Source organism: Pyrus communis, chromosome 9, assembly GCF_041283825.1.
Source record: "Pyrus communis isolate YQ-2024b chromosome 9, ASM4128382v1, whole genome shotgun sequence".
In the NCBI taxonomy this organism is placed as follows: domain Eukaryota; kingdom Viridiplantae; phylum Streptophyta; class Magnoliopsida; order Rosales; family Rosaceae; genus Pyrus; species Pyrus communis.
Window position 1 is genome coordinate 9,785,079 of NC_142573.1, and position 14,395 is coordinate 9,799,473.

At 33.7% G+C, this 14,395-nt stretch overlaps 1 protein-coding gene across 2 annotated transcripts; it reads left to right on the forward strand.

Moving 5' to 3' along the window:
* The first annotated feature begins 5,909 nt into the window (after positions 1–5,909).
* On the forward strand, positions 5,910–8,470 carry LOC137738855 (large ribosomal subunit protein uL30y). Of its 2 annotated transcripts, none has more exons than XM_068478329.2 (7): positions 5,910–6,049; positions 6,854–7,032; positions 7,137–7,234; positions 7,320–7,377; positions 7,716–7,795; positions 7,885–7,987; positions 8,066–8,470. In XM_068478329.2, exons 2-7 carry the CDS (start codon positions 6,856–6,858, stop codon positions 8,279–8,281), a joined length of 732 nt encoding a protein of 243 aa, XP_068334430.2. In that variant the 5' UTR covers positions 5,910–6,049; positions 6,854–6,855; the 3' UTR covers positions 8,282–8,470. The 2 variants fall into 2 exon arrangements, with proteins under 2 accessions (XP_068334430.2, XP_088556565.1); XM_088700439.1 differs by having other exon boundaries at positions 5,982–6,296.
* The last annotated feature ends 5,925 nt before the right edge of the window (positions 8,471–14,395 follow it).

A 14,395-nucleotide genomic window follows, 5' to 3' on the forward strand; every position in this document is an offset into this window, starting at 1 on the left:
CGCACATTTTTATTATTTTTTATTCATTAATCTTCGTTAATTTATTTGATCCGACGATCAAAAATATAGAGGAGTGTGTGAGAGATAAAATATAAGTGTATAGATAACATCACCCTATATAAAACATGGTACAAACTATTCATGCATTTGCCTAAACAAGAATGGATTGACAATCATGCAAATTGATTTAATATTTTCTAATTTTTTTTCTGTAAGAGTGACAATTGTTTTGGATTCTAGGAGCGATTGAAATTATGAGGATCCCTAAGGTGTGATAACCATGTGTTTGAGTTCAATGAGTAGGGTTTGGCCCGAAGAAATACACATGACATGAGTGAGAGAGACGAAGAGAAAAAACATGACTTGATAGAAAGAAGGGAAATATAGTTTAAAATGTCAATTTTCACAGATAGACGTAATCGAGAAGAGATTTTCTATGTTCTTATAACTCGATTCGGTACATTACATGTCATAATATAAGTGTAGATAAAATTTTCTTTTTAAATGTTATTCCACTTATATTATGACACGTGATGTATTGAATCGTATTTCGAGTACACTAAAATGTCTCTCGTAACTGAGTTGGACAAAGAGAACAGCAACGTTTGCTGAGTGGTGGAAGGCAGTGGTACACTTGGGCTATTAAGTTAGTGTACTAGGGTTAAGAATCTTTAGAGAGGAAAAAAAAAAAATGAGCTGATGTTAATTATGTTGGATTTATCCAATATAAATCAACTTTTAAGTGGTCTACCACATGTAATAGGAATGTAATATTGGAGAATAATGTTGATTGTGATTTGATCTCTTAAAGATATCAATCCTATATAAGGTGTTTTATTTTGGAAATAGGATTGATGGGATCCTTAATTGAATATGATTATGATACTTGACTTGGAGGCTAATAAAGTAAGTTTAGGTTTCCTTTATGGATGGAAACCCTAGCTTTTAGCATATATAAAACACCGGTCCCTATAAGCCCTAAAACACACAACATAATGCTTCTCATAGAGTAGTTGTATTCGGCTAGGAGTTTATAGAAGATCCTGGTGTTGCCATGCTCTGCTACTTTTGTGTTTGACTTCCATGGTTGCCATTGGAATCAGGTCAATCACTCATTCATTTGTGTTTTAATTGTATAACCTTATAAGGCTTACAAATTAAGATAGATAGGGCAATACTCGAAGGGTAATGCTAGAGATACCAAATTTTTTAAACTAAATTATAAACCAAATGATGTGTCACCAATAAGAAACAAGCATGTTAATCGACACTTAATTAATAATTCAATCATCTACAACCACATCATTTGGTTTAAAAAATTTGGTCTTCCTAGCATTACCCATACTTGAATATCGACTAGTTAGCTAGTACCAAATAATGGCCGACCATTAATGTAGCTCACTATATATGTGAGAGATTTTGGAGAAAAAGGAGAAATTCTTAGTTATCCGGACTAGTTCCAGGGGCTAATCTAACATTTAACTTACTAATGTTATCGCTTAACTCAAAAAAAAAAAGAAAAAAAACTTGTAGCTGGATGAAAATTCTCTCCGGATCCTCTTTGTGGGGATCTTAGGGATCCTCATATCATGCCCATTCATCGTACATCGTACAGTCAGTTTTCGTTAGGTACTATTTATGTTTAATATTAAATAATAAAAAATTCAAATTAATTTTTGGCCACATGATGTACGATAAACGGTTAGAATGTGAGAATTCTAGAATCCCGACAATTTGGATCCATATGGGATCCAAATCCCCCATAGCTCACCCCCTCTAATTTTCCACCTTCACCCGACCTCATTTGTGTCTCACTCCCCTCTTACAAAACACTCCTGGCCTTCATCAATGGGGGCCTCACACAAGAATTTCTTGTAAGAAAGCTAAGCTGGATGTTTGGTTATGAGTTGTAATACAGAGTTAGGCATTTAGTTAGTAAGATAGCAAGTATTGGAATAAAATTCTAAAAGGCATATGTGTTATAATGTTATCTTTTGAGGTACATCAAAGGTCAGTGTATAACTGGTTCAATATTGGAGTATACTGCGGAAAGGATAGCTAAAATTCTTTATTAATAACAACTTATATAAATAGTTTGTAGTTTGTCTTTTATGGTACGTAGTGTCTAATGGATTTTTACCACATTTCTTGCATAAAACTAGTACCAATGTGTGGTATATATCATTGTAACCGGACCCCACAGAAAATGTATTATATATTATATAGAAAATAGGAAGCAATTTTTATCAGCTGATATGCATGTTATTTGGTCAAAACGAAGAAGAATTCGCATGCCTGCATGTGCATGAACAGCGGCAGCTGCAGGCTGCAACTGCATGCATGCATCACGCTGTATATCTTTCTCTGGTAATTAGCACAGTAGTCCACACTTGAGCTCACCGAAATTTCGGTAAATTCATTTTTTTTTCGATTTGGTTTTTTCCGATTCGATTTCGGTTTTTTTGTTTTTTTCAAAAAATAAAAAAAAATTGAAATCTTAAATTTTGTCAAAGTGATAGTATTACATTATCACTTTTCATTAGTGATAGTATTAAACTAAAATGGAACCTTGAAAGTTTAAAGGAGTAGCCCCCACGCAATCTGAGAGTCGGTCAGATTTTGTGTGTTTCTTTTTCACCCTTTGCCGTAACTGATTGATAGGGAACCAGATTCAAAGGGAAGCAGATTATGAAAAAGAAATTAATAGATTAATTAATTTACCACACTGCAATTAATGACACATTTAACATATAAAACTAACAAAAAGTACGTATTTTAGGTCAAACCAGTAAGTGGCTAGTGATCATTATATGCTTAAATACCATGTATTTTTTAGGTCAAAAAATGAAAAAAATTGAAATCTTAAATTTTAACATCTCTAATACAATCATATCATAAACATTCCAACTAGAATCAAAGACAATGAAAATAAATATTTAAAGTTCAACTAGAATCATAACATAAAGGCTTTTTTAATATTTTGGGTTTAAAGTTTGACAATACATTGGGCTTAGCACATTTAGGCTTACAAATTGGATTTAAAAAACAATACCCAAAACAGATAATTAAATAAATAAAATTAAAAAAATATTAATTTAATTAATTCGATTCGGTTCGGTTTCTAGACTACTGAAACCAAAACCGAACCAATTTTTTTGATTCGATTTGGTTTGATTTTTAATTGTTTTTTTTTTTTTTTTAATTTTCGATTTTTTGAACTCATCCCTAAGCTCAACTACTGTTTGATATTTTTGTCATATCTATTAGGTCGGTGCCTAATTTACTCATATCTTGATAGTGATAACCCTGCAGTCTGCATGCGGCTCTGCCTCCCACGCATGCAAGAGGCATACATTCCATAAATATATGTTTTCGAATGCACCGTCCAAAGGTTAGAGCTGAGTAACTTAAATACAGAGGCGTCCGGAAATAAATTTTTTATTGGATCGTTTTGGTTGTGGTCCTAATCAATTAAGTAGTTGTTAGAATGAAATCTTATTTGTTTAAATAGTTTGATCGAGGTCCCTAACATCATTTAAGGGATTTAACTCATGCATTTATGCATTCAATATTCCACAAATTATGAAATTTGAACAAATCAAACAATATTGTTACAAATATAACAATTACTTAGAAATCAATAATAGAGTAATTTGTTCTTCACATAGCTCTAGCAAAAAAAAAAAGTGTACCCACGTAATTATTAATATAGTGCAAGAAATAACTATTGATATATTTTAAAACATAAAATAAACACATATAATTAGCATGGGTACGTTCATAAAAAAAAATTATTAGTACAAATAAAAATAAAAATATGGATACATATTAAAATTCAAAACCATGGGTACATATTAAAATTCAAAATTATGGGTACAAATTAGAACTAAAAAGAATATTGGTATAAAATTAAAAAAAGGATACAAATTAGAAATATATGAAAAAAATATACTAAAAAGATTACATTTGAAAATGATTAATAGTTCTTCATTTTTAAATTGACATATAAGTACTTGTAAATAATTTAATATTCAAATAGTGGCATGAAGAAAAGTCAAGGCACCTTGATCAAAATTGAAAAATAATAAGGTTTTAATTAACAAGAAGGAGAAATGGAGGATGAGAACTTAATTTATCATTTTTTTAATTTATTTCAAGCGATATTCTCACTCCAGACTAAATTAAAAGGAGAAAAAGTTGAATTTAAAACAGAGTGAGTTGAAAAAATATATTTATACCACGCACGAGATGCATTTGGTTTTGCCGACAGATTTTTAGTGTGTTTGAAATACGAACACATATGTCATGTATTGTTATACAAATGAAGAGATACTTAGGAAAAACACTTCCTTCTACAGTCTACTTGCATGTTTTCTGCATTGAAAAAAAAAAAAAAAAGACTTAAGACTTTGTTTTTTTCTAGGCATAGAAGGGGACCAAGACTAATTAACATAGAAACTTTTGGTTTAGGGTTTTTTTTTTATTTTTTTTATTTTTTATGGTAAACAAAGTCTTAGTCTTTTTATTTTTTTGTTGGTAAACAAAGTCTAGTCTTTTTTTTTTTGGAACTACAAAGTCTAAGAAACTGACCATAAAGGACAATCGCAAAAGTTTTTTTTTTTTTTTCCTTCTAATTTTTGTTTGGTACAAATGACTAATAAGTTTGAAAAATTAAAAGTTAAATTTTGCTATGGACCTTTGTAACGGTTATATGTAACAAAAGTCCTGATCCATGTTTCATGGGCCTGAATGCATTTGCATGGAGTCTTTGATTCAAGCTGAGACACGGGTTACAATTGACAAAACTCAATGCTCAATGTTCATCGCCCATTTTAATTTTCTTTAGCGCACATCAAAAGTGCATATTTAATTATTTAAGTTATATATCTGAATAAGAGCCGTTAAATCTTTATTCGAATGTATAACTTAAATTTGCAATTTTGATATGCACTAAAAAAGCGGATCCACTATTTTATTTTATTTTTCAAAAAAAAATAACAATTGGTGGTAAACCATGGTTATCTACTTATTTCGGAGGCCGATCCACTATTCACTACACACAATACTCAAGTCCAGTCCAATAATATCCAAGTCAACCTACCGAATCAGCTCAAAAAATTACGGACCTTTAAAAGCAATTACATCTTCAAGTATTGGGTACAATTTACAAGCAAGGTTTTGATTCTCGTCAAAGACGAATTTAAACCACAATTGCTAACCCATTATGAGGCCTAGCCCACCCCCTCTCCTTTGTATAAATAATATCGTTTTTTTTAAAAAAAAAAAAATTACAAGTGAGGAAAAATACCACCAAATAGTAGGATGTGTTGCAGATTAAAAAAATAATTTAACAAAGAAAAGAAACAATGAAACTTGTCTACAATACATCCATTTACTTGGTACAATTACCAAACAACAGTCATATATATTATAAGGAAAACTAATGAAAATGACTTAAAAACTTTGAGTTTTAATGATAAAGACAAAATAAAAGGTAAAGTGAATAGTACCAGGATTGACTTTTTAGTGTAAAAATGTGGTTTTTCGTTAAAGTGAATAGTACCGTGAGCTTTTCGTTAAAACTCTCATTATTATAATGACTTCCAATGATCATATCTAACCGTCAATGAGTGATTAGTTAAGTACTTCAACGTATCCTAGTCAGTCCTGAAACTATGAGTAGAATTATAGAAGTCCCCAATTGCAATTAAATTTGGGCCAACATTCTTAACGAAACTCATATATCCTCCATCCTAAATGACTCAAGCCCAATATATCCTCCTTCCTAAATGACTCAAGCCCAATTCATCTTGGGCCCTAAGTATCGGACTAAACTTAGCCCAACTCAGCTTACTTAACCCTTAAATCTACGGTCAAGATGTTTCCAACTTCATAAGCCAATCAGGACCGTCCGCCATGCCATCCCAAACCACCCATAAAAGTGCTATAAAACCCTAATCTTTCACTCCCACCATCTTCTTCTTACTAGCCCGCCGAGAAACCCCTAACCCTAGTTCATCGTCACCCAAGACACAGCGGCTACTACTCGGTGAGTAATCTCTCAGATCCCAATCCTGCTACGGTTTCAAAAAGCATTTCCGTTTCATGTGATTTGATCTGTAAATTTTGAGCATCGAACGAGCTGTTTGATTGTGTGTTTTCGTAATTTGGATTGGTTTATGCGTCCGGGATACGTTTATTTGATTGCTGGCTTGTGTTTCTGTTTGTTTCCTGAGAAAATGGAGCACTGGGATAGCATTTTTAGCTTGATTAACTCTGTCTGGTTGCTGGGAAAGGTATCACTTTTGGAAAACGTTTTTGTTTTGCGTTGGGTAGCTGATATTTAGCTTAACTACTGAACAAATGAGTTGATTTTTTCTGTAATTGTTTTCTTAATATTAATGTTTTGATTGTTTTCTTGTATGTTTATGTTTTCTGAATGTATTCAGTGTTGTGGATGAAATATGGGAAAATTGGTTTTACTGTATCGATTTTAGAGGTTTGGAATCGGTTATATTAATTTTTTTTTCTACGTGTTTTTTTATGTATTCCTGGTGTTTTTATGTCCTTTACAAGTCTTAAATCTGTCGTTGTATAATTTTTAGTTAGCATGTGCTCCGAATTTAGGTAACTTTATTTATTTAAATTACAATTGCTCTATTGAAGTGAAGTAGAACTCCGAATTTGTTGTCTTTTGTAGATCTCGTGTCCGAATGCGCCTTTATCTTCATGTGTGATGTGAATAATTTATTGAGATGATAGTACTTAAGCTACTATTTTCATGTATATGTTCAGTTTGGTGTTTGTTGAATGTACTTGTCCTCTAAATGTTCTTGACTTTGTGATGTTATAGAGATGGGTGAAGAAGTCAAGGTAGTGGTTCCAGAGTCCGTGTTGAAAAAGAGAAAGAGGGAAGAGCAGTGGGCCTTGGCTAAGGAACAGGAGCGTGTAGCTGCCAACAAGAAGAAGGCTGAGAACCGGAAGCTCATTTACAACAGAGCAAAGCAGTATTCTGAGGAGTATGAGCAGCAGGTAGATATTGTCACTTTTCGTAATGTTCATTTTATTTGTCTGTTGCGTTTCTGCATGTTGGTCTGATTATTTGTTGTTGAAATTGGTTTGTTTCCCATGTTTAGGAGAAAGAGTTGATCCAGTTGAAGCGTGAGGCTAAGTTGAAAGGTGGATTTTATGTTGACCCAGAGGCTAAGCTCTTGTTCATTATTCGTATCCGTGGGTATGTTCTCAACGTTCAGCTTAATGGAAATGAAGTCCAATGATATGTGCTCCGTATCTTATACTTTAATTTCTTAAATTTTCAGTATCAACGCCATTGACCCAAAGACCAAGAAGATCTTGCAACTCTTGAGGCTGAGACAGGTAGCACCCCTAACCCGTTAACCTAGTGATACAAATGCTAACCTTTCTATTAGGATTCCTTTAGCTTCTCTCTTTTTGTATTTTTAACGGTTGTCTGATGGTTTCACTGCATCAAGTGAGAAGGCTTTTCAATCTATCTGTTTGTTCTTTCATTAGATAGCTGATGATATCTTTAAACACAGTTGAGTCTTGATCATATAGAGTTTATAGCTTTCCTATAGTCCTGTATTTATCCGCTTGCCTTCATCCATTGTTAAAGTTATGAACTGTGTTAATTGGTGCCCACATATTTTCAGTTGTATGTTAAAAGTTTAATTTTGCTTTATCTTCTCAAACAGATCTTCAATGGAGTCTTCCTAAAAGTTAACAAGGCCACCCTCAATATGCTTCACAGGGTTGAACCATATGTTACTTATGGGTGTGTAAACATCTTTCACATTCTATTTTCCTTTGTCTCAGCTGTAAAAGTCTGGAAATGTATGATTAATACGAGTTGAATGATTTCAGGTACCCCAACTTGAAGAGCGTCAAGGAATTGATATACAAGAGAGGGTACGGTAAGCTGAACAAGCAGAGGATTGCCTTGACTGACAATGCCATTGTTGAGGAGGTTCGTACCTCGCTGCTAATGCGTATCTAATTGGTTTCATTAATTGCTGCATCTTTCTAACATGTGCTATTGTCACAGGCTCTTGGCAAATATGGCATCATCTGCACGGAAGATCTGATTCACGAGATCTTGACAGTTGGTCCTCATTTCAAGGAGGCGAATAACTTTCTGTGGCCATTCAAGCTTAAGGCACCACTGGGCGGTCTTAAGAAGAAGAGGAACCACTACGTGGAAGGTGGAGATGCCGGAAACCGTGAGAACTACATCAACGAGCTTATTAGGAGAATGAATTAGGTCTATGCAGTATTTCATTATTCCAGTCATTCGAGTTCTTTCTGTCAACTAGAGGGGATCTGGCACTTACTCCTTTGTTTAAGTTGAACACTGGTTTCGCTTTAAGGTTCATGACTTGTTTTGGTGTCGGAATATTTGATTCACATTTTGAAGACTTAAATGCTAGAAAGTTTTGTTACATTATATAAATGTTTTGCATTCGATGCTGCCTGCTTGTATACTTTTGCCAAGGTTTTAAATTGGCTAGAGTTTCATATGTTTTGATGCCCTCATTTTTCTTTTCGTTTCGTGATTAAGTAAAACAATGAAGAGGAATTAGATGAAAAGATTGTCCTCAAAACAAAGTAGGAAAGGAATGGAGTATTCTGGAGTAGTAAGAGCATCTTCACCGGTTGGTGGAGGGCGATGGCAATTGGAGATGCGTTAAAGGGAAGGCTGCGCGTTAAGAAAAGTGAATCACCGCGGAGAGTTAGCGTTGTGAATTTGATGAATGTAGTGTTTGTGAAGCATGTGCTCGTATATGTTCTATTCGTCTGCTGATTAATTGGTTAGAAATTGGGAACAAATATTCTCCAAGGAAACGTTTGCCCGCAACTTCCGAGGAAGTTTTGGCTTTGAAGGAACCCTAAACTTGTGTGAAAGTTACAGCTGATGCTGAGGACAACATCTACAAAAAAAAAAAAAAAAAAAAAAAACAACATGATGAATGAGACCATGGCCCTCATTTGGTATAAATGATTGAATTTGAATGGATAAGACCTAAATTTTCAAGGTACGTGCAAGGATGAAATATCAAAATTGCCACCAACTTGAAGATGGAAGAATTTTTTTCTTTTTTCTTTTTATTAAAAAAATTATTATTAAAGAGAAGGAAAGAGTTCGAAACTATTACATTAATTTAGGGGATGGGGTTTCGAACATGTGATGCATAGGTGGAAGCCCAACACCATATCCACTAGAATATTGGACTACATGCAACTTGGAGGTAGGAGATCGATGTTTCAAGAAAACTTATTTCAGTTGTCCCTGTAGGGATTAGAAGGAAGATTTTTCTTCATATACAATTTCCCTCAAATAAAAAATCATTCTCTTGTGCATTCAATTTAGGGAACTTTAACGAAAAACTCCCGGTACTGTTCATTCTAACGAAAATCACATTTTTGCACTAAAAAGTCAATCCTGATACTATTCATTTTGCCTTTTATTATGTCCTTATCGTTAAAACTCAAAGTTTTCAAACCATTTTCATTAGTTTTCCTTTCAATTTACAGTCAACTTTGAAAATCTTCCATTCTTATCCAATGGAAGGCTTTGAGGTTTTAGGTCGGATGTGAGGAGGGTACATATATGGGTTGAGAATAGTGAGTTTTAACGAAAAGCCCACAGTACTGTTCACTTTAACAAAAAATCACATTTTTACATTAAAAAGTCAATCCTGATACTATTCACTTTACCCTTTATTTTGTCATTATCATTAAAACTCAAAGTTTTCAGACCATTTTCATTAGTTTTCATTTGAGAATATCGTTTCCTTGGTAGTCTAAGAGATTGACTTTGAGTTGGTGAATTGTCTTTGGAATTAGGCAAATCTTGTGGTCCTTTTTTAATTATGACTTGGAGGGATGGTAGCATGCCCGTATCTATTCTCAGACTTGGTCTTTTCTAATTCATTTTTCTTATGCCCTACTCACACACCACCTAGTACCATCTATTTTCCTCTGTTCTGTTATACGGGATTTAGGAAGGAAATCGAACTCTTGACCTAAACTTCCTAACCCATTTTCCGCCGACTCTTGAACTAATCTCAAGTGCATGTACCCAATCTCCTCCTCCATCAACGGCTTCGGCGTGGAGGAGCCTCCAATTAGGGTGACTATATGGACGTAGAAAATGAAATGAGTTTGTCTGGAAGTTGGAAACAATTTTAGTCCGGCAGCGCGTATACGACCAGGTGAATGTGACAAAATCAGCTTGCACACGATATTGACCGCTCATGCTTATTCTTTTTAACACTTGAACTAAATTTATAATTTCTGTTTGAAAGTTTAGTTGACCATCTCTAAGAATGAGACTCTTTGCATTTGTTCCCATCGGACGCAGTGTGAGAGTTGTCATAATCAGACGATATTATACAACTCTGCGAGTTTCATGTTTTATTCAAACCACAATGTAAAGTTGGAAACTAGTGATCGATATATCTTTGTAGTGTTACAATAAAGCATTATTTATCATGTATCAATGCTAGAAAAAGGCCCTCGTTCCACAGGATTGAGCCATATATCTAGTGTGTTTACATAATCAATATTGTTGATGCAAACTAATTAAGGGGAAGCACGGGCACTTTTTGCGTGCTTACTCGTGATCAGAGTTCAACTCTCGTCTTTCTTCTTCTCCAAATCACAATAAAACCAAGGGCGGAGCCAAGTACAAGGCTCCCCTAGGCTATAGCATATGGAGAGTTTGGTTCTTCAAGCTTAAAAATATTAATTTTTGGGTTAGTTTATGATTTTTTTAATTGTCATATTTCACTTAAGAAATGAATTTTTTTATTACTAAGGTTGTTTTTAAGAATAATAAGAGCTAATAGATGTTAAATAAACTCATTACTTTAACCAATATTATATTTAATAGTAATAAATTAAAACTTCCATTTCACAAATGGTTCCTTATTTTATTCACTTGAAAGCTTTGAAAGCTAGAAACCTAGAAAACATAGCATAAAATTCTTGCTTCAAATTACTACATTCAAGTTTTTACTATTATATAACTTTATGTAGGCAACATAGGATTAAAAATTTGCTTTCATAGTAATAGTTTTAGCTTAGCCCAACTACCAAATAATTTCTGGCTGAATAAAACAACAATCAAACTCCGCACACTTATACAATGACACACCCAAGCACCCACACACACACACACACACACATATATATATATATGTATGTATATCAGTCCCCTTCGGTTGATATATATATATATATATATATATATATATGTTCGTGTGTATATCAGTCCCCTTCCGTTGAGGGATCAAGAGACAGCAGGAACAAGGCGACTGGAACAAATGGCGCAGTAGAACTTCCTCTTGGTCTTGTGGGAAATGGGGATGAAACAAAAGAGCAAGTGAGCGTCGAAGTCGCATTCCATAACTGGCCCTCCGCAGTAGGGGCAAGCTGCTGGTGCTCCTTTCTTACCTACCAACTTTTCTCGCAGATCGAACACTGATAACACACTCATTCTCTAAATCTATACCAATCTCTCTGTCTGTCTTCCCTCTCTTTATATCATGCATTTGGCTTATCCTTCAACGTTCTGCAGAGTTTATATTTTTCTGGGAAACTGCTGCTCGTAGGCTACTTTTTATTTGGTTGTTTGTGTTGTTGGGAACAGGTAATAGGGTAAGTAAATTAATACGTTATCTTCCTGGAAGGATGCAGAAAGTTCCTCGAAGTGTGAAAGATTGACTCGGTCCAAAGCCACCAAACTTAGCCCGAGGTTCACGCGGTTCCTTTTTTCTTATTCCTAATTTGAAATGTCAATGAAAATGCCATCCACTCATGAAGTGTCACTACCAAATACCGACTAACAATTAGTGGAAAGAAAATCAATGGTCATTATATAAAGCATATGAACTGTCAATCAATGCGTTTGAGGTTCATTTGAGATTGCGTCTCTTGGAAGCACTTTTACCGGAGATTAAGTGCTTTTGAAAAAAAGAAAATGAAAGTATTCGTCAAGAAAACACTAAAAATTGATTTTAGACCATCTTCAAAAGAGATATCAAATTTTAAATTTAAATTAGAAAGCTTATGTGGCACTTTAAAATCTTTTAAAGTTTTGATCTCTAACTGATATGCCAAATTTTAAACATAAAATAAAAATTCATATGTATTTTCTTTGCATTGGGAAAGAAAATAAACAAAAGGATAATGCTTTAAACCAATAAAAATTAATAAAAAATATTTAATAATTAATTAAAAAAATTTGAAGGTGCTGTCAAATTTGGTAGTAAGGGAGAAAAATATCATTCTATGTCATGCTACATCAAATTTGGTTTCTCAGTTGAAAAACATTAATACTGTTTTTTGATACCGTTATTACTTATTTAAATATTTTGACATCTCTTTTGAAGATGCTCTAGAATTCAAAATCATTATTACTTATTTATGCTTAATATTGTCAAGAAATGCTTTATTTATTAGGGTAGTGTTATTACGCAATTATTTTTATTTTTTGACACAATTATTTTGATTTTGGCGATTGGGGCGAATGAATTGAAAAAAAATTAGACTTCCAATAAATTATCTATCAATTTAGCTGCTAAATGATGACGTGGTAGTGCGTGGGCCTACTTCTGTTTAGATAATAAAATAAAATCTGGAAAAAATTTTAAAAAAATATTAAAATTTGAAAGAATTAACTACAGTGGTGGAAATGTGTCAAAACTTGCATATCTGTGTGAGTTCAAACAAAAAAAAAAATTAAAAAAATATAGAGTTTGTTTGGTATCCTATTTGAAATTTTTTATCATTTTTCAAAACATTTCTTAAAAACATTTCTTGAAAGCAATTTTTTTTAAGACTCAAAAACTTGATTGGTTTGCGATTTAAAATTTTTAAATCTTACAACTTAAACTACACAAAGAGATCTAAAAAGAGGGATGCAGAAGAGGAGAAAGAGGAGAGAGAATGAAAGAAAGTGAGAGATTTTGAAGAAAAGAGAAAGAAAAAAGAGAATCAGACAAGACAGAGAGAAAGATGAGTGAAAGAAAGAACCAAGAAAATGAAGAGAACAAATTGGAGGAGAGCCGAAAAAGGTAAAAAGAAAGGAGAGAAAAAGAAGAGAGAGAGATAGATTTGGAATGAGGGGGGGGAGAGAGAGAAAAGAAGGAATGAGTTTAAATTTAAAAACTCTAAAAACTCACTTTTTATGTTTTTAGAGAATATACTATATTTTTTTAGTTAATCTTGAATTCAATTTTTTAAAATAGTTCTACCAAATAAGTTTTAAAGTCTAACACTTGAAAATTGTTTTTGATTTTAAAAAGTTGGACGGAAGTAGATTACCAAAACCTAAGGATATCTTTTTGGCCGCCGTCGTCCCCAATCATCCGCTCCCTCTTTTTCCCAGCGCCAACCTCGCCAGCCCTTTCCCCACCGTCCTCTTCCGCTCCCTAACCTCACTCAACTTTTCTTCGACAACTCCATCTTCCCTCATGAGTTTATTCAGTATATTGGATTTGTGAAATTGAATACAAAAATAATCGGGAAAATTAGATGACGGACGAGGGCTGAAGCTGAGGGTCTGTAGCTGCGTCGCGCTAGAGCCGTCTTCGCCGCCTGAATCAACTCGTTCTCAGAACCCGCATCGCTGCCACTAGGTTCACCTGATCAGAACCGATGAGCCGCTGCTTCTCAAGAACCGCTAGCACCACTGTTTTGCACCCGAGTCTGATCTGCACCGTTTGCCTGACCTAACCACTGCTGCTGTATCCTGAATCGATATCCCATGGTTTCGAACTGTTGCCGCCTTGACCACTGCACGAACCCAAACCCAGAAAGCACCAAATCCATTGACGTTGCCCCCACATCGTACCAGACCCGATTGCCTTGAACCCCTGTGAACGATTAGGGACGAAGGCTGCAAAAAAAATCCTTCATTTCTTCATTTTTTTTTTTTTTTTTTAAGATTTCAATTTTTTTTATTTTTTTTTTTTTTTCAAAATTCTATTTTATTATTTAAAAGTGACTAGGCTCCATGCACTGCCACATCATCATTTAATAGCTAAATTTAATAGCTAAATAGACAAAAAAATTAACAGAGATTTAACATTGCAATAAATTTATAAAGTGATGTATGATATTGTAATGTTTAAAAAATGAGGTATGATCTAAATTGACAAAAAAATTAACGGAGATTTAACATTGCAATAAATTTATAAAGTGATATATGACATTGCAATGTTTAAAAAATAAGGTATGAATTTATTATGCGACCTAAATTAAAAGTGGTAAAACATATTTCCCCTTTATTTTCTCATTTTGGTACAACGATTTTGGGAAGAGGAATTTATGCTAAACCGCACAATGAGCTATGTATTAAATTTGTCATCCA

Bases quoted from the DNA above. Each gene is read 5' to 3' on its own strand.
- LOC137738855 (XM_068478329.2), top strand. From the start codon at position 6,856: ATGGGTGAAGAAGTCAAGGTAGTGGTTCCAGAGTCCGTGTTGAAAAAG. The intron at 7,235-7,319 runs GTATGTTCTCAA...TTAAATTTTCAG, and splicing joins TTCATTATTCGTATCCGTGG to TATCAACGCCATTGACCCAA. The intron at 7,378-7,715 runs GTAGCACCCCTA...CTTCTCAAACAG, and splicing joins AACTCTTGAGGCTGAGACAG to ATCTTCAATGGAGTCTTCCT.